Genomic DNA, 20,818 nt, shown 5'->3' on the forward strand with positions numbered 1-20,818 from the left:
CGTAAGAAGCGGGTTCAAGTGATTGAACGGCCTCCGCTTTGGCTCATCAACATTTCATTAATGTATGCATGGCAGGCTTACCGAAAGGGACCGTTCATTCAATGGCCTTTGGGGAACCGGGCTGTACTGATGCTATTTTTTATTAAAAACATGTGCCTCAGTAAGAAGCCACATTCTAGGGGGGGGGTATGCATGCATGTACCGCCCCTTTCCCCTTTGAACGATCCTTGGCCCCAAGGATAGCTTTTTTCCCCCTGCTCTATGAACGTGTCAAGCCACCATTTTGTTTTCGGGCCACCAGTTACCACCCACTACCATTCATCTCGGGCGCCTCACCACACCCCTGAACGCCAAGGGACATGCTTTGAAGATGGAGCGATGTAGATGGAGGGAAATGGTCATCCGGAACCTCACATTACCCCCCGCCCCCTAGAGAATCTTACTTTATTTCTTGACTGTCCTGCTTTCCCTGGTGGAATGAGGGAGTGCAGCATGGGCATTATCTAGGGCCTCCATGAACCAGCAGGGATCCTTCTGCCAAGTCACGATGCCTATATCACAATGTAGGGATGGATAAGATGCTCTCTACTACGTCAAGCGTAGCAAGGGTGATTGGAGAACAGGTTCTGGATAAGTTTACGCGTATTAAGAGAAACCATCATAGGTTGGGGTTGGCTGCAGGCTCCCTTTAAATAGGGTCTGGACACATCGCTGTAGGAACATGCACTTGTGACTGATCAAGGTAATAATCGCAGCGGACGCCAAAGTGATTGCTTTACATGTCTGTTTGGTCATCAGATTCCGGCTGGTCTTACGGGAGCTTCCAGGGATTGAGCAAGCGTACTGTCCTTCCACTTATCAGCATAGAATCATTTCTGTCTTGTCACAGGCTGTGTGGGCAATGACTCCTTGGCCTCTTCAACTCGATTCCCCCCGCCCCTCCCCTTCTGCCTCGACTCGCAGCAGGCTGTTCCTGTGCAAGGTCTTGATGTTGCTTGGCCATCTCTTCTCTCGCAGGCTGTAGAGAAGACCATCAACTTGGAGAGCTCATACGATGAATGAATGAGACTCGCACTTGCTGTCCAACTTCTTCCTTCCTTGTCTCCGGAGGCTGTGGTTTAGCATGAAAAAGCTAGGTGGAAGAGCATGGGCTCTAACCTTGGTGGCGTGGTGTAGTGGCATTTGCTGCTCTCTGCCGTCATCACTGTGGTAGCTTAGGTGAGCTGGTAAACTTGTTCAAGTTTGAGCTGCTTCATGTTGGTGGTGTAGTTCTTGCTGCCTATTCAATCTGTGTGTATTCCAAAACACAGGTCTACAGGCACCCGGGCATCCCTTCGGGACATCAAGTGTTACGGCCTGAACCAGTGGCCTCCTTTTTCAGTATAGTTTTAAGCAGGAGTCGGAGGGACCCATCTAAGCATATCTGCGGTGGTTTGTGACACATATGGATATGATTTGAGGTTCGGAAATGTTCTGCAGCCTTGTCAACCTAAGGCTGCTGGTAGCATGTAAGTTTGCCCTTTTATAAAAGGGAGTCTTTCAATGCATAGGTTTGTGCTGTACATATGGAGTAAGAGTAAAAGGTGCCTTGCCTGTGCTTTACCTGTGCTGTGACGTTTGCTATACCGTTCATCTGGGAGAGGAGCTGATGAGGGAGATCAAATGTGTATGATCTTCAAGAACATGTCACCCTCCTAAAACTATCGCCTGTTTTTGGAGGGGTCAGATACTGCCAAAATAATTTCGCTCCTCTCTAAAACACCTGTGCACACAGCCGTTGCACACATTCTCTTCCCTGAAAAGGTTTTGTATCGCGTGGTGATTTAATCGACGGTTCAGAGCCTAGCCAGGATAATTTTATAATCTTTGGATAACTTTCGCGCTTTAAAACACGTGTGTATAGGCGCGTTATAAATGCCATATCATATCAATCTCGCACTTTTTAACTCGACGGTACGCCACGTTTTGGCACGGGCCTTTTGGTGCCGGCCATTTCGGTGCATCACTGGGGCTGCAGAGCCGATTTTGGCCATAATGACTCGTAAACTAACTCTCTGCGCTGGTCATTTGGCGCGAGGGTTGTTTAGACACGTCTTACAATGCGGCCTATGTGTAAACGGCCTTCGTGCCAAATGCACCCAAACGCCTGTTAAATGAAAAGTAAACTCCCAGGTGAATAAAGTGCACCAAGCACACGAGTAGCAGGGCTGACCATCATCGTACAGGAATATGTATGAGAACACGGCAAGCCAACATTTGGCCAGAGCGAAAATATCTGAAATAATTGCACCAGGACCATGCACAACGTGAATAGTGAATAAACGCCCGACTCCGCTCATAGATACCTGTAGCCATTGAATGCCATGGAATCCTAGGCGCCTTCCACGGTGAAGCAAGAGTGCAAGCTGGAAAACTAAGCCCAAGAGCTAATAATAAACTACGATGTAAATCGGGTGCGTGAACGCCATGCTACTATTTAATACCACTCAACTGCCAGTACTGTAATGATGAATTTGCGGTCGGAACCATGAACTCGCATGCTGACAATGTTTTTGCACTGGCTACAGATTTTTTACGGGTCGGCAACATGTTTGAGAAATGTCTACCATTATTCAGAAAGGCTTCATTATAATACTAAACCGAGATCGGGACATCTCTGAATTCTGAGAGTTGATTGAGTACTATTCAGAACGCTGGATATCATTTCTCAGGGCCCTTTGGGTAAATGTTTGGTCTGGAAGTTGCATTTTGGCGAAAAAGCATAAACCCTGCCTGTCCTTTAATCATTTCTGTTACAAGTCGCATTGCTCTCATTGTGTTAATGGCACTCTCATGCATTAAACCAGTCGTACTTTATTCCCAGTTATGGTCCAATGGCACACAGTGGCAGTGCTTGAAATTGAAGTACAGGCACGAGAGAGAGAGAGAAAAATAAAACTGGGCTTTTCATGCGAGTTTTTTTCATTGTCCTCGTTGAAAACAGTGTTTCTCGTTGAAAATCAAGTGCACCTTGCACGATGTTGATGTATTGAAATGAGGATGCAATGTACAATTACAAATAACTATACGGACTTTGCTAATGCAATGTCGCAACAAAACAGCTCGGGGGAACACTCGCCAACAAAAATAGGGTAACACAAGGCTACACAACCCCCCTGAAAACAGCTGACCATGCAAGGGGGCAAGTACATTTTACCGAGTCCTGTGTGCGTTGCTATTTAGGGCACACTGTGTATTGTGAATAAGATTATTTAGTTGGAATGCCCTTTGTTGTCACTTATAGGGCAGAATAGGACTACATTTAGGGAAGATGTTTAAGGCCTGGCTTGCCATGGCTATAGCATTGTTTAGAATGTAAAACCTCCTGGAAGTCCCATGCTGTGGTAGCGCTTCGTCTTCTGCTCCATCTTAATGGTTTAGCAGTGAAACAAACAAATATTAGGCCATGCGGGTGAGTATTGGTGCATTGATTCCAGATTATTGGTTCTTTTGGGCAGAGGCCAATTTCTGCAGAGGGAATGGATGCCAATCGCAGCCCAGGCTTGCACCTTTTTCTGTTTTGGCTATGCTATTTTAGGGTGCTTGTCCTTTCTTGGTCCTCCTTCTGCCGTCCTGGGAGGGGGAGATCCTGGTTTTATTTTTTTGTTTTCACAGGAACCCTTTGTGTGGCCGCCGTGGCTTCCGGGTTCTCTGAAGACAGGAAAACAGGGAGGAGTCCAAATCTCTGCAGCCCTTTGTCTTCTGGCATGCCTGCCTAGAACCAGTCCAAACGGAGAAGCTAGGAAAGTTCGCTACCACGAAACCCCCCACACCCCAACCCCAAAGTTTGAATGTAGTATGTGTGTTGGTTGGCTAGGTTCCTGGATACATCGCAAGCTTAAGAAAGTCGACCAGTGGAGCTGAATCCGATGAAGAAGAGAAGACGGCTGTAGCTGATTTCAGCGACTGTGGATGACTGCTGTGTAACCACTGCCTGTGCTGACTACTACTTCCATGCATCAGGAGGCCTGAAGACGACACCTACCCTTAGACTGGTGGGACCAATCGGTCTTAAGAAGACCTGCATTTTGAGCCATCCCTTGAGAAGCTGTGACCTTCATGGGCTGAAAACGGCCAATACTATGGGCTGAGAGCTGTGCAACGTCTTCCCGTGAACAAATCTTGCTGAAACATCGGAGGACTCCTGCTGGACCTCCAGAAGCAAGATGCCACTCCGACATTCCCTCGGAGTGCTGGATCGAGATAGCGGGGCAAATTGATCAGACAACCGTTCTTCGGGTACCTTGGAAAAAGGCGCTAAATCCAGAACCGCGAGAAGCACTGAAGAATCCTCTGCTGTGAGCCTTTCCTCCCAACTGTTGCTGCAGTTTTCCATCTAGTGTCCTTTCTTTTCGCTACCACGACCAAGAATCCAGAGACTGTCCTGTGCTGCTGCATCGTGAAGGCGTCCGTCTGCAAACCTTTCTTCACTGTTGAGGTACTGTGTGGATTGAGGTAATACTTAACCTAAAGTCTTTGTGTTGCCTCTGTGGGGCTAGGGTGGTGGTTGTGTAGTTGGGAGTTCGCCATACCGTTCGCCCAAGCTGAACGCTGGAACGCATCTAGGGAGTCTTCTACGAAGTCCCTGAACACTTCTACCAACTCTAAAGTCTGTTACTTGTTAGCTGAGAAATCTCTTTAACTCTTTCTTACAGTTTGTGCCTCATCCTGACCTGCCTACACTTGGCCACTGGACCACCAGTGTACCCTTCTGCCTCTGAGCATACTAATGCCCTAGATTGGGGAAGGCCTGCTAACTATAAGCCTTCTGCAAATAAAATAGAACAAGTGTTGCAAAGTACTTAACTTGCTATGTGTTGGTGCTGTAAATGTATATTCCTAAAATAGAATGTTACAAGTGTTAAGTTATTACTTACCTGTGGATTGCTTACTGCCATTCTGAAAAGTATTACACAGTTACTTACCTGTGGATTGTGTTCCACTATTCTATAAAGTAACGTTAGTATAACTGTATTATTGCTTGAAGCAGAACAGGCCCTGCTCAACTTGAATTGCATACTGCCATTATGAAAATCGAATAATGTGTTTTTTTTAAAAAATTGTATTTTTATTGGCATTTTGAATAACAAAAATTACTCCTTCCTAAAACCCCCATCTCCCCCACCCATATGCCCTGCAGTACATGATGCAAACTAGCAGTGCTTGCTGAGTTGAGCAATACCTAAAATTCGAAGTTTCAGAGGACAGTGCAAAATGTTAGTCACTCTGAAGAAAGTTCAACACCATGTCCCAATCACTGGTATATTTGGATTGTTCTCCCTGTATGGAGTATGTCATCCACTCGAGAGCCACAAAGTTCCATACGTTAGCGAACCATTCGGATATATGTGGTGAGTGCTTTGACCTCCAGTTTGGAACAATCCCCAGAAGTGCATCTAGTTGTAAGATAACAAAAGCTTTGCATTTTTGTTTGGAGGTATGTCACTAATATTTCGATAAACACTGAGATCCATGATCTAAGAGTTCTGGTGCTTTGCAAGGGGAATATTTGTGTCGTATGTTTATTTACTACTTCCCAATACTTTCCAAGCACAGGGCAGCCCCCCAGATATGCATCCAATGCCCTAACACTCCACATTCCCGCTAACACCTGTCTGAGGTAGAGGGCTTAATTTTGTGTATACAAACTGGTCTCTAATCCCATTGAGTCAATACTTTATACCAACATTCCGTAATTTGGATAGAGTAGATTTGGGTTCATCCTTTGTAAGGGTTTCCCACTCGGCTTCCGATAGTAGCTCCCTCAGGGACAGATGCCAGCATCGTGTGTATTTCAGAGGGGGTCATGGGGATAATGTCTACCATGATTTTATATAGATTGAAAATAAGAGCTGCGTAACCCGGATTTATAGTTCCACATTTTTCAAAAGGGGTTAACTCACAAACTGCTGCTTTCTTATGCGGGGGAGCTAGTATCCAGTTCCTAACCTGAAAGTACTTAAATCGGGCAGATTTGTGAAGCACCATTTCCAACTTGCATTTTGTAAAAGATATGAGTTCTTAATCTAGAAACATGTCCCATAGTTTTGTACAGCCTACCCGCTTCCAATCTGCAAATGCACGAGGTTCCAGGTCTGGTGTGAATTGTGGGTTGTGAAATAAGGGTGTAAGAGGTGAATTGTGGGTTGTGAAATGAGGGTGTAAGAGGTGAAGGAAAAGTCATGAGGTGGCATTTCTTAACTGCTGTGTCCCATACTTCCACGACATGCTTCATGATCGCACTTTTATGAATATTTAGGGGTCTATCTTGTTTTGGCAGCAACAGCATGTCTCTGAGCTGTGGCCCCCCATGTGCCCGCTCCATCTGAACCCATCTTTTTCCAGAGGTCCCGCGCACCAATCTTTCATGACCTGCATTTGTGTAGCCTGATATTTAAAAAAAAAAAATTAGCACACCCAAACCCCCTCTTGCTGTAGAGATCATTAACATGCTCCAGGCTAGCCGTGGGGATTTGTTATTCCAAATGAATGAAGTGATTGCCCTGTTCAATCTTTGGAAAGAAGGCGAGGGGAACCCAGGTAGGTAGTACCCGAAACATTTATAGGACCCTGGTATGACCCTGGTTAGAAGAATAATGTGGTTTTACTCACCTTTAATTGCCTACTGCTATACTGAGCTTAAATGGCATACTGCTATTCCAAATGTGGTTTATGCTTTGTTTACTTACAATAAGTATTGTTGGTTTTTATTTTGTGTTTAGGATTTATCATAGTACTTAACTTTCTAAATAATTCTCTTTGCCTGTGTATATATAAAATTGTTAGTTAAGATTTTAATATTTATTATAACTCTTCCTGACCTGTGTCAACCCCAGACCTTTTTTGCTTAGACCTGTTAATTATTTTACCTTTTCCGTAGTGGTGTGGACATTTTTATTTTTCCTCTTTTCCTAGTCTTTTGCTCTTTTTATGGGTGACCTTTTTATGTCTCTCCATAGTGTATGGTTTGGGTTAGTTTCCTAATAACTTTTGGGCTTAGGCTGGGTAGCCCATTTGGACTCTCCTGTTAAATTCCCTTTCATGTACTCGGGTGAACTACAGTTCCCAAGTAGTAAAGAGGGATTTTCATCCCCTTTATATTTTGTATAAGTGAGCCAGCACCTCCCAGCTTATGTGGAGTGCTGGGGGATACAGTGTGTATATCCTTTATCCTTTCTTACTTACCTGGTAACATTTTATCACATTTGTGAGCTTACATGAATGGCTGGTGGCAGAGGTTTTACCTTTTTTTAAAAACTTTTATTTTGTATGTTTTATTTTACTATTTTTATTTATTTTTTTATTATTTAACTTTTAGCCTTAATTACTCACAGGCTGTTACATCGGCCTCGGTAATGCACAGAAGGGCCACCATTTTGCTAAAATGGTGAGCTCCTTCTTTATTCAGCATTTCTTGTGTTTTTGCTGTTTCTGAGCTCTTACCCTGCCATTCTAGGTGGAACGACCTCAGTGGAAGTTTTGTCTTTGGCGGGAATCCTTTGAATTTACCACCAAGACTCCAGAGTGTCTGAGAAAGTAGGAAGCAAGGAAGGAGTCCAAAACTCTGCAGCCCTTTCTTTCACTTTGCCTGAAGGGAACCAACTCCCAGTGTGGGATGGATGTCCTGATTGGACAGCCAGACCACCCCTTGCTGTAAAATGCAAGTTGTGCTGTAGTTCCTGATAACATCTCTGAACCTGGAAGCTGCTGAAAAGTCGACCGCTGGAGCTGAAACTGAAGAGGAAGATCGGATAGCCTGCTGGGTAACCAGAGCCTGCTGTTGCCCTTCCTTCCAATCGACCTGGGGGCCCCTGAACGTGAAGACTCCTACCCAGAGGCTGGCGAGATCCACTAATCTCAAGAAGACCTGTCTTGAGCCATACCAAGCGTTTTGCGATCTCGCTGTGCTACAATATCCCAATACCCTAGGACCTCGAGCCATTAGGCGGTGCACCGTCTTCCGAATTCCAAATCGCGCTGCAACCCTGTTGGCATCCTCCTGGACCTCCGGAGACTTCATTTGAATCCTTGAAGTCCCCTCAACAGAGCACTAGACCAGATTAGTGACGAGAATCCTACCAGCGATACTCGGTTGTCTTCTGGCTCCTGAAAAGGGTGCCAAAACCACAAACACGAAGTAATCCTTGCCTGGTGTCTTTCCTTTTAATTCCTGGTGCAAATCCCCTTGCAATGTCCGGTCTCCAGTCCTCCCAACCAGGAATTTATCGCCCAGGTTTCTCTCACAGACACCTACACTCGGCTCAGAGTTAGTATTGCATGATGCACAGACCAGACTTGTACACAGAGTTCAACTATATGTAATATTCATCCAGCTAACGCACAAATTCAGAATATATCCTACTATTCTTCCAGCACCAAGTCTTAAATGGAGTGTGTAAACCTAGTGCAGGTGACGTGCGCAGCCCAGAATTCTGGCCCAGGCACCTTGCAGGCATACCAGAACCGGCATCTAGCAGAGCAGAGCGCACACTGGAAATGTCACACAATTACATTAAGCACAGGCTTTAAGGGAGCGCACAGTGCAGGCTTTGAACAGGAGGTATTGATTTAACAAGGGAATGACCTTTTATTGAGAAACGGCTCATATCCGTGCAGAGAGTTAACCTGGAAGGTGAACTGTTTTTAACAGCACTTGCAGCTATCCAGAATACATCCTTGCAGTGTGTATTTTGTCATTCTGCAAGTCATCCATGCAGGCACAAGGACATGGCAGCTTTTATAGCTAAAAATAATTTTTAATAGGGAAACCTTTTTCAAAGTCAAATGCCTACACCCATGTTTATAAAATCCTTATACTTGATTTTATGTGTACAGCATGCAATATATAAACACATAAGATTATCCCTGTAGTCTTCTATGGACATTTTCTTTTGAGAAAGCCTGATTATACTCAACCTATCGGTGTGCATCAGTCCACATCATTTCAGTTGTCGAGATTCCCATCCAGTTGTTAGCTTACGAACGAATGTAATACAAACTGATTAAAGTTTTTTTTCTTTTTCTTTTGCAGGGTTCTGTAAATTACAAACACCATGGTAAGTGAATGACATGTTATGTGTTAGAAGATGCACACGAGTGATTTGTTTTTGTTTGCATTAATGCATAATTGCACAACTTATTTTGATGAAGGACCAGAGCTGTGACGTGTGTCAAGACTGTCTACATTAATTACTTTTAAAGATCATTTTGACATCTATGAACGAATTTCCAGTATCCCCAAGAATGCAAAAAAATTGGATGCTTGCGTTTTCCTTGACACCACAGTTTATAGCTAAAATTGATATATAAATCGTCCGGCTTAAGCAGGTAATTATAAATCGTCCCGCCTTAAGCAGGTAGTCTTCTACCTGAATTCAACATACCTGTTTTACTAGTCCCCCTGCTAAGCATCCTTACTTTCACATCACTTGTACCTTAGTGCTTCTTCTCGTCTACCACTATTACTGTGGACCCAGCACTACAGTAAACCCCTCCTACATCCATCGAGCAGAGATTTCCTACTGTTAAAAACGTTGGTTCCAATCCTTGAATCTGCCATTTATTGCTCCACCAACTTGACATGTTTTTAAATCCCTACCAATACAAAATTACTAAATCAACCCTCGTTCATCAGGTGGTGTCTGTCAAATCTTAGTTCTGCAAGCCAAAAGAGTTATTACATGATTGTCCATGGATGATTGGTTATTCAAGCATACACAGATTGCTTTGGATTTCTGAATAATAATAATAAAGCGCATGAATTCATGAAAGTGGTTGTTCTACTCTTTTGAACAATTAAAGGAGTTGTCACCACTTTATGATGAGTGGTCTCATCGATCAGTGGTTGATTCCACTTGTCTTAACTATGGTAATCCCTGACTGGGACATAATGATATGAGGCCATTTCAAGTAAAAGAAGACTTGGTTACAATGGAGTGCTTCTGGCTCGCTAATCAGTGGTTATTCAAGCATACCCTAAACAAAGCCTAAAGAAATTATGGGTATGTTTGCCTGCACAAAATAAACGTGAAAAATAAAATCTTATAAGAAATAAAACTAAAAAGATGAATTCCTTTTTCCCAGAGCATATCTTTGCATCTCTTAATGTGTAGAAAGTATGGTTTTCAAGTTCTAAACGAAATAGGATCTTAGATATTTGTAACAAGAATTTACAGCTAAACATTTAACTGTTAGGTAGGACATGCACTGCTCCACCAACAGCTCACTGTTCTAATTTGTGCTGTATCTAATTTTATATGGAGAGCTTAGCCATTAATGAAAAAATATAAAAAATAGCAGGTTCATCTTTTTGTTTCAGCAATTCATATTGTTTATGAATTAAACTGTATTTTTGATTGTTTTAAGATTGTTTTATCTACTATTCTTGGCTTTATAAATAAGTGGTTTATGCTTATTTAATGTAATGGTTGCTTTTTAGCGTTTCATCAGAAAAAAGCGAATATGAACAAAAGAATCAATTGAAGGATACCAAATTATGCATCTATGAAATGCCAATGTCAAATGGTACTACACTGATAAATTACCACTACACTGGTGGCATGCTACATTTACTTTTGTAAATGCACACATTGTGTGCCTCTGCAAAATGAAAGGCAGCATTTACAGTTCTTTCTTATAGATTTTCAAACAAACCTTTAGATTTGCATTCCATATTTTCTTATATAAAGGCCTCAAGAACAGAAAGTGAGCAAATGTTTCGTTCACATTCATACAAAAAGGGTAATGATCATTTATAAAATGTTTCCATGAACATGGCAACATTTTTAAAGGTAAGATGCTGAATCGAAATTTCAATCTCAAAGCAGCTGAGGCCCCAAGTTCACCAAAATCTTCAATCTCTAGGTGTAGTTTGTGTTTAAAATAATTTCCCATCTTGGTTTTCAAACCTCATATTCAATATTGCAATCAAGCGCTACTTCCTTTACCCGTGAGCTTAATTTACTGTTACCTGTGGGGCAAACCATAATGCTTCTAAATTGTCATATTGGCCATATTTTTAACCTGGATATGCAGTCCAAGACTCTTGCCCCATGGCACTTTAATAAGTCATCGAATGAGAGATGGTAGGTTTCCAAGGACAGGGTAGACCATAGACCACTGGTCTATTGTAACAAAGAGTGGCCTCTTGCTCAATACCGCTCCATCCAAAATGATTCAATTTATTTCTATTTTGTATGTATTGACCTCCTGTGCAACTCTGCATGTTTCTTATCCCAAAAGGAGAGGAAGGCTGCTGCAAATCAATATTCTATAGGGGGTGCCAGGTTCGTTAAAACAACTTAATTCAATATATTAAAACTGTGTGGGCTTTGTTTTGGGTGTGTAGAAAATTCCCCTGAATTGGATGTCACCTGATTAAAACATCCTACAGTAGGAAGAATATCGGTGGGGATAGCGCTTTCACGGCACAATTGAGCACAATTTCGGAGCCTAAACAAAACAGCCCTTACCAGAAGGTACGGGGTAGGCACAAGGAGGTCGCTCACAAATGCAGAGCTGTATGTCACTGGATATAGAAGCATATTGTATAAAAACTGGAAATTCTATGTATTCTCCAAAGCCAGTGAACAAATCCACAAGTAACTTGTTGCACTCCAATAGGCAGCAATTGTTCACATAAACTTGTGCCCAGACCCCAATATAATCCAGTAAAGTTACTTTATTATTAACCTTATGACCAGGCTGGAGGGCATAGCAGCATAACGCGTTTTGTAACATGCTCGTTGCTTCACATACGATTTCCATTAACACAAAACACTATTTAAGGGAGGCGTTTTCATTGGCATACACATGTTCTTTCTACTAGGTATCCACTAGGCTGCATGTCCCAGTTCACCTCACAATGTCAGCCATCTTTAAGAGGGTAGAGTATTTGTGTTTTATATAATCCCTTACAAGCACCGAAATGGTTTGCATTCTCGGCCGAAACGAGCGAGCAGGATAGGCAATGATTAAACATGCGTGGCTCCCTGGGGTAACGCCACAAATGCAAAAATTCTGACTGAAGATTCACAGAATAAAAGTTATGAAATATCCCCATTAAATTGACGGGGTTGCCACACTTGCTTGCATAATAATAACCATGCATGCTGTGATTCTTCCTGACAAACGCTCCTCATAGTGACGTGTTCCGGAACATAACCCCAATCCACTGTGCATTGTATTGCATAGTGTCTTCCCTTTCAAATTGTCATCTGACAAATGTCATAGACACTACGACACTTGATGTTAATATACTTATAAAACCAATCTAATACAGTGTACGTATGACAAAATATATACTGGCAATATTTGTGTTAGGGAGAATTCTCTTCTACCTTAAGAGACCCCCAGCACTTTTGCTGGACTTTAGGTTTTTAACCTGGAGAGGGTGAGACCCTTTTCCCCACTTATGTATTTTCTTTCTGTGATTTGGACTCTGTGTTTCTTTTGACTTTGGAGTCTGACAAACTCTCTAGGCATCATCTTTACATTGTGGCACACAGCACCTCAGTGCAGCCACACAGGAAAGACTTCCAGATTTCCCAAAGGTTTAAATACCATCTCTTGGATAAACTACTGTTTCCAAGAGCAGTGAAGTGAAATTGACTTTACTTAAATTTTGTAACTTTTTAGACCCAGCACACACTATCTTACCATAGGGTGCTGGAGGGGTTACTTAGTATCCACTTTGTCTAGTTTCTCATGTAACAATATTATGTTTCCCTTTCTACAATTAATGGCTGGTGGCAGTGGTTACTTTTTACTACCATTGTGTATTCTTACCGCGGGCTGCGTTCGTGTTGTGGCCCTACATTGAGTCTACTTTTTCTACAAAGACTTCTAAAACATTGTGCAAGACGTTTACTTATCTGCAAGAAGTGCTTCAGCTCACCTAGACTTTTGTACAATTAACGTTGACTGGCATGGCTCGACGAATGACACTTCTTCCCTCTGACTTTGTGTTTTACCTTTCCTCCGGGAAAGGGTTAGTTTACTTTGCATTGGGTGTTCAAAAGTAGTTACTTGCTGAAGAATATTTGTGTTACCTTTTTTGTTTTATTCTAAAACCCCTTTCTTTGCTGCCAATCTCAGTATTGCTCTAAATGTACCAGTGATATATTAATGTCCACAGAGTCCTAGTTAATTAAGTCACCTCAGGGTATAGGAATAATCTGTGTGCCATCCCAAATGGTTACTTGCTGATTTAGATAAACTCCAAAATACACACTCTTAGTTTATTTGTGTGTTACTGTTATATTGCTGCTTTCTGAAGAAGGCTTATTCAACTGACTGTTAAATTAATTATTGTTTAATCAAGAAACATTGAGTGTAAGAGTTTATTTGAATACTTGTCACTGTAAGGATCCTTGTGCTATGTTCAAATAAAAGTGCTTAGAACCATATTGCTGATATTCAGCATATAATATATTTTTTTCATATATTTTCCAGTGAATAAGGAGGTACGACAGGGGTGCGTCCTGGCATCCCTCCTTTTTTGCATCTACATCAAGGAATAGTTGATGCACTTATGGAAGGTTGCCTCAACGCCCCTAAAATTGGGTCAAGGAAATGGCCATTGCTTTTCTATGCGGATGACACATATATCTTGGCAACAACCCTAACCGGTCTGAAGAGCTCACTAGATGTCTTTATAACAAAATGCAGGGAGTTGCAATTAGAGCTTAACATAAAGAAAACTAAAGTTATGGTTTGTCAAGAGTAGCTCCTTGAAAATGGAAATTGACAGCACAAGGTTGGAGCAGGTCAAGTATTTTGATTACATAGGTTTCACGAATCAGGGCGGGGTGGACAGAGCAAATGCTCAAGGTTGCGATCAACTTGGGGAAAATATAGTGGGCAGTGCTCTAGATAAGATTCTGAAGTGGGAGTATTTTACTCCCGATTTTTTACAAGTTGGGAGTAAAATGATTTTAGTTATGGCTAACCAGGATCTCTGAGAGCTTAACCAAATCTCAATCAAGTTGGCAATGGAGAGCAGTCAATGCTTAGTCTCAGGAGAGTGTCAGTGTGGTCAGGAGCCCTCAATGAGTCCTCTTGCTCCACCCCTGATCCCTGATTGTGCAGGTGCAATCCCATACACCAACGCAGGTCTAGACCCAGCGACACACCGCACCTCCTCTGCCACTTAGCTATCTGGCATCGCGGTAAGCGCAATCTGCCAGGGTCTTTACTCTGCTTTTTTTAAAATTGCATTTGTTTATTTTTTTGTGCCTCGGAGTGCTGTTGCCTCCTGACCTAGTTTCCTGGTCTTCCAGGCCCACTCCTGTTCCACCCCTGATTGGGCATATTTTCAAATATCAGTGTCTACCAGGGCAACCTCCTGCCCGTGCAGCCGCTCTAGCTAAGGGCACGAGGCAAAGGGCAGCTCCTGCAGGAGTAGTTCCAGATCATGTTTGCCAGTAAGCCTGCAGCACAGCCATCAACCAGCAGCGACTGACAAGGTAAGCCAGGTCCAGGCAGGGGAACAGCCATTACTGCTCCCTGTTGAACTGTCCTACCGTTCTTATTATATTATTACTTAAAAGCTTGTTGTTTCACGCAGCCCACAGCTGTATGTTAGCCATATCTGGCATTTAAGCCATTTGTGTTTATTAGCCATGTCTGCCATTTGTGTTAGTTAGCTATATCTGGCATTGCTGTTGTGTCCTCATTTCGGGCCTTCCTCCCACTTGCCAGCTATACCAAACCTAGGTATTACCATATTTGCTGTTGTCCTCAATCTGAGCTTCTCTCCCACCTGCCTGGTATCCCAAATCTTGGTGTTACCACATTCTCTGTTGGGTCCCCAATCTGTGCTTTTCTCCCACCTGTTAAGTATCCTAAAGCTAGTTACCAACGCTTGATGGTTGTGACCACAATTGTAAGCTTTCACCCACTTACCAGGCATCCCTAAGCGAAGTACTACTGCAGTACCCCTTCTTGGGCCTCCCCACAATCCCTGGTAGCTAAGGTACAATTACTTTGGAGTAATTGCTGTCTCTCACACCCCAGACACTTCCACCCACTGCGGATCCTGCATATCCCAGCCACCCACCTAGCACAGCACCCCAAATGTAATTTCCCACCCCCTCTGCCTTGTACACGTCCCATGGGCTGCTCGACTGTCTAACCCCTAAGGGTCGTCTCCCGTCCGCTGCACGCAAACCACTAGGGCTTTACCATTTCAACGGTAGGCTAGCCGCACAGCCCACCCTCCTTCTACAACATCAACCAAAGGACCCCCAAGATAAACGCCTAAAACACATTGGAGCCAGAAAGGAAATGACAGACTACATTGCTCACTACCTCTCCACATAAGACTGCTTGGTAAGCAGAGATGGGCCAGCAACAACCATATTGATGCAAATGTGACTACCCCCACACTGACTCTTGTTGCTACCCCCATTATTCCTCTTAACATCAACACAGCCACTCTATGTGGCCACCAGAAGTCACCAGAAACCCTCCCTCCCTCCCTCCACCAGTGTTCTACCCAAGTCTCACCACCACTCTCAGCTGCGCCCTCATTAACGCAAGGTCGCTCCCTGCCCATGCCCTCGACATAAACGACTCGATCACTATCCATAACCTTGGCTTACTAATCCTCAGTGAAACCTGGCTCCATGAAGCATCAGGACCTGCCCTTGCACTCCCACAAGGCTACACCATTTTCTGGCAAGACCGCACGCATCAGAAAGGGGGCAGGGTTGCCCTCATAGCCAAAGAGTCCATACACATGTTAAGTTATTTTGCACTTATATAGCACCTTTATATACCATTGGTATGGTCTGAAGGCGCTGGTAGGTTGAACGCCTTTGGGAACCGAAGTTCAGGTCAGTAGAGAGAGTAGGGAGAGTCACCGGCGCGTGTGCGCACCGGGTTTGTGTGCAGCTGGTGCGGTTATCGTTAAATAGCTGCTTCTTAGCGGTAGGTGTGGTGGTTGAGAGATCAGGAGTATGTGTTTGTTCCGGCCGGATTTATCCAGACTGGATGTGGCTGCGTTAGGCCTGAGGAGAACACCTGGCTGGGGGGTGTGTAACCAGCGGTGTTTGCTTAGCGATGTGGAATGAGCGGCGGATGTTGGTATGGGAACAGTTATACCGAATGGTGTCATAGTATCTCTGTGTTCTAGTTGAGTGGTGGTGTAAAGAAGGGAGTAAGCGTGGGGTGTGATATGATGGGTTACATGCTCTTTCATACGTTCTCTGCATTCCAGATCATACTATATACGTCACGCAGTTCTATGCACTCCAGTCCGTTCTATGGACTTTTATTAATTCCATGCATTCCAGTCCGCCCTGCGCGCTCCTGACAGCTCGCCAACCCTGTCTGCGCCTGTACTTCGCATTCACCCATTCCCGGCACTCACCAGTTCCCTGCACTCACCAGCTCCGCACACTCATCCGTTCTATGCGCTCATGCTTTCCATGCATTCAACATTAGTATGTACTCATCAGTCCCTTAGTCATTCGTTAGTACGCAGTAATCCTGTTCTATAAATTCATTTGCTCTCTGGCCTCATCCACTCTGATCTCCCCCACTCTACACGCTCCTCCACTCTACACGCTCATACGTTCTGTGCATCCACCAGTTCAATATTCGCCTCTGTCTCCATGCCCTCGTCCGCCATCCGTGCTCATCTGATCTACGTACCCAACCACTCCACATGCTCATCCGTCCATCATGTTCATACATTCTATACCCTCATCCGATCCACATACTCACTCGATTTACACACTGATTCGATCCATGTAGTCATCCGCTCCTCCACTCATGCATTCCTCCACTCAGTGCATTCAACTGTTTACACCCAACCATCTCTACACACTCGGCCGCTCATCGGGTTCATCCATTCTATATACTTATCCGACGTACTTACTCATTCGATTTACACACACATTCAATCTATATAGTCATCTGTTTTTCCACTCATGCATTCCCTCATTCAGTGCATTCATCTGTTCACACGCTTCATCCCTTCTAACTGTTTTATTGATGCTATTCGCTTCGTTCCCTCCTCACGCATTATGTGCATTTCAGCAGTTTACATCTCCCTACTGTTTCCACATGACTTATTCTTATTATCCACTTCACTGTTTTGATCTACTTCATTTGTTTAATTCTGTTTGTCTTTCTAGTCCATATTCGGGGGTATCAGCTGTCCATTTCTCGCCTCGGGTAGCTTGATGGGTTGGTGTCGCTGAGACGCTGTCTGTCTGGTTGGGTTAGTTTGGTTATCAGTTGGTTTTAAGGGAAGAGCCAGGTTTTCAGCAGTTTGCGGAAAGATGCTAGATCCTCAGTTTGGCGGATGTGGGGTGCAGTGAGTTCCACAGGGTGGGGGCCAAGGCTGAGAATGATGATCCGCCTAATCTGCCTGAGTTTGTCTTGGGTATGACTAGGAGGCCGGCTGAGCTTGATCTCAGGGTGCGAGGAGGATGATAGGGCTTTAGTTTGTTTTGAAGATATTGAGGTCTGGTTTTATGCAGTGCTCGATGGGAGATGCATAATGTTTTGAAAGTCACCCTTCGGGCTACTGGAAGCCAGTGCAGCGTCCTAAGGGCTGGGGAGATGTGGTCTCTTGGGCCGAGCGCAAGCAGCAATTTGGTTGCCGCGTTTTGCGCCCTTTGGAGTTTATTTAGTTGGTACGCGTGGAGTCCGAGGTATAGGGGGTCTTGACATAACAATTGATTGGACCGCGGAGAGTCTGTTAGGAAAGGAGAGAGATGGAAAGATGCGCCTAAGGGTTTTAAGGTGGTAGTGGCAGGAATTTGAGACATTGTTGACTTGGCGCAAGAGTGTTGGGTCAGAGTCAAGGATGCATCAAAGATTTTTCACTGATTTGCAGGGGGTCGGTGAGCTGCCCATGGCGGGTGGCCAGGGTAGTGGTTGCGGAAGAAGCTCGGAGTTGCCACATAACATGATTTCAGTTTTGGAGGGGTTTAACAGTAGGTGGCTTTGGGTCATCCAGAGTTCGAGGAGGCAGGAGGCCAGGTCAGGTCGGGAGTTGGGATTTGAGTTCATTATTTTTAGAATTAGGTGAGTGTCGTCGGCGTAGTTGTAACACAGGATGCTGTGTGAACGAGCTATTGGAAGGAGGGTGATCAAGTAGAGCTTGAACAGGAGTGCAGATAGGCATGCTCCTTGTGGGACTCCCGTGTCGACTGGTCGGGCTTGGGAGGTATAGGAGGAGAGTATCGTTATTTGGTATCCATCTTTGAGGAATGACGCTATCCATTTAAGAGCGGTTCCACAAATTCCTAGGGAGTGGAGGCGGTCTAGGAGGATTGAGTGATTGATTGTGTCAAAGGCGGCGGATAGGTCAAGAAGGATTAGTGCCGCGCATCCCACGGAGTCTGCCGTCATTTTAAGGTCATCCCAGATTGAGGTTGGGGTGGTTTTGGTTCCGTGACGGGCTCTGAAACCTGATTGTGCAGTGTCTGGGAGATTGTTGGCTTCGACAAAGGCATTTAGTTGGGAGTAGGCGGTTCGGTCAATGAGTTTTGCAAGGAATCTGGTGTTTGAGATGGGGCGGTAGTTTTTGGGCTGGAGAGGGTCGAGAGAAGGTTTTTTATTAGTGGTTTGACATGAACAGTTTTGAATGCGTCCGGAAAGATACCAGAGGAAAGGGAGGCATTTATGATGGATCTTGCGTGTTCTCCTGCGCAGGTGGAAGCGAAAATTTCTTTGAGGGTTGTGGCCGGGCAAGGGTCCAGCGGGGAGCCAGATGGTTTGCTGGCAGATAAAAGTTTGAGAAATTGCTCTGGTGATATTGGACTAAAGGATTCGAACATTGGTTGCATAGTGGTCGCTGCTGGGGGATTGGTTGCTGAGGGGGGGTATTGCCTGGTGGATGTGAGAGAGCCAGTTTGGTGGCTAGAGTATTTGTTCTTTCGAGAGCTATGGTGTAAAAGTGGAGGGAGAGTGAGTCACACAGTGATTGAGAGGGGGTTGGGACGGTCGTGGTGCAAGTCGGTTTGGTGAACTCAGAGATGATTTTGTGGAGTTCCTTGCTTGGGTTTTCGCAGTTTACGATTCGGGAGTTGTAGTGGGCTTTTTTTGCTTTTATCGGATTTCGGCCTTGTACTGATAGAGGTGTCGGGCCAACATGGCCCTGTTCTCCTTGGTTTTGTCTTTCTGCCATTTGCGTTCTAGGTATTTATATAGTTGTTTAGTGGTCTTCAACTCGGGAGTGAACCATCTGGGGAAAAGGCCACGGTGGGATGATGGCTTACAAGGGGGTGTGAGCGGCATCAGAGATGCGTTGAGCCATGAGTCAAAGGCATCGGGGGTTAGTTGTTTAGTCAGCTGGCAGGTAGGTGGTGAAGATTGGAGGAGTGCGTCGGCTAGGTCCGGGACGATTATTAGTTTTTTCCAGCATTTGCGTAGATTTGGTGGTTCAGATTCAAGTACGGGGGTGGTGTCGGGTGAGTGAATGGCGAAAGAGAGAATGTGATCGGACCAGATGATGGGGTGGGGGGGTTTAAATGAATCCGGGTGTTGGAGCTAAAGATAGCATCAAGAGTGTGTCCTTTATAGTGAGTCGGGCCATTTATGTGGGGTTGGAGGTTAATTGTGTCTAAACTGTGAACCAGAGAGTGTCATAGGGTTGGTGGGGATGTCGAGCCAAATGTTGAAGTCTCCAAGAAGGGTGAGGTTGGGATGGTTTAGTTGAAGGGTGGCGATTGAGTCGCAGAGGTTGTCTGTGAATTGTCTATCGTAGCCTGGGGGCCTGTAGATTATTAGGACGCTGTGCGAGAGCGACGGGGAGAGGGATAGTTTAACGAGGGGTGATTCGCAGGAAGGAATGGAAGGTTGGTTGTCGATGATTGAGGCGTGGAAGAAAGACTTGTAGACGAATGCGACTCCCCCTCCTCTAGAGGGACGGTTCAGTGGGATGAGGGAGTAGTCGGGGGGGGGGGGGGGGGGAGAGGCTTCACTGGCTATTGGTGCGACGTCATCAGAGAACCAAGTTTCGGTGATGAAAACCAGGTCTGGATTGTCAGAGGTGAGGACGTCAAAGATGGAGAATCTGTTTTTTGCTATGGATCGGGCATTAAATAGGATGCAGTTCACGTCGGCAGGCGAGGTAGGTCTCGGGGCTGGGGCGGAAGGGGGTAGTGGCGGAGAGAGAGGAAGCTGGGGACGGAGGAAGCTGGGGAGGGAGGGGGTGGGTGATGATCGGTGGGAAGAGTGGGCGGGCAGAAGGATTGGCGGGCTTCAGGCGGGATTGGGTGGGTGCGTGAGTTGGGATGATCGGGTTTGGCTCAGGGGATTTGAAAGTGGGGTGTGGGCGGTTAGGAGTTTCCATTACAGTTGATGAGAAGTCGAGGGAGAGGGGTTTCAGGACAGGCGAAGCTACGGGGGACGTAGGTGATTGGGGGAAAATGGAGGTGGGCCGGGACAGGGGAGGCGAGGAGTGCTGAGAGATTGAGGGGGACCAGGTGCGATTCCTCTTTAGTTTCCTTGTTGCGATTGGAGTGTGAGAGAGGGAAGCGGGGGTCAGAGGGGGAGAGGGATGCGGCTTCGGTTCTTGCTAAGGCTAGGCGTGCAGTTTTTAGGGACGGGAAAGGGTTTGTTCGGGGGGGAAGGTGGTGGGGGTTTGTGGGCAAGGCGGGAGATGGATGGATGCTTGCAGGGCAAGGTGTGCCTGCTGAGATAGTGAGGGGAGAGGGTGTGGTTAACGTGGGCTGGCCGGTGCTGGGGTTCGGGGGAGGAGTGGTCTTAGGGAGGTTGGCTCGCCATCGTGCCCCTCTGGCTTGGTGTTTGGAGAGTGGAA

General features: G+C 45.1%; 1 protein-coding gene across 1 annotated transcript in view; it reads left to right on the plus strand.

The window, feature by feature from the left end:
• Window positions 1-20,818, plus strand: part of PSMA4 (proteasome 20S subunit alpha 4) — a 324,356-nt gene that overhangs the window by 10,468 nt on the left and 293,070 nt on the right. The window contains exon 2 of the mRNA XM_069642068.1: window positions 9,071-9,095. Within this exon, the coding sequence (XP_069498169.1) occupies window positions 9,093-9,095 (3 nt within the window). The 5' untranslated portion in view covers window positions 9,071-9,092. The remainder of the gene's footprint in view (window positions 1-9,070; window positions 9,096-20,818) is intronic.

Source organism: Ambystoma mexicanum, chromosome 1q, assembly GCF_040938575.1.
Source record: "Ambystoma mexicanum isolate Mex_15411 chromosome 1q, UKY_AmexF1_1, whole genome shotgun sequence".
Taxonomy (NCBI): Eukaryota; Metazoa; Chordata; class Amphibia; order Caudata; family Ambystomatidae; genus Ambystoma; species Ambystoma mexicanum.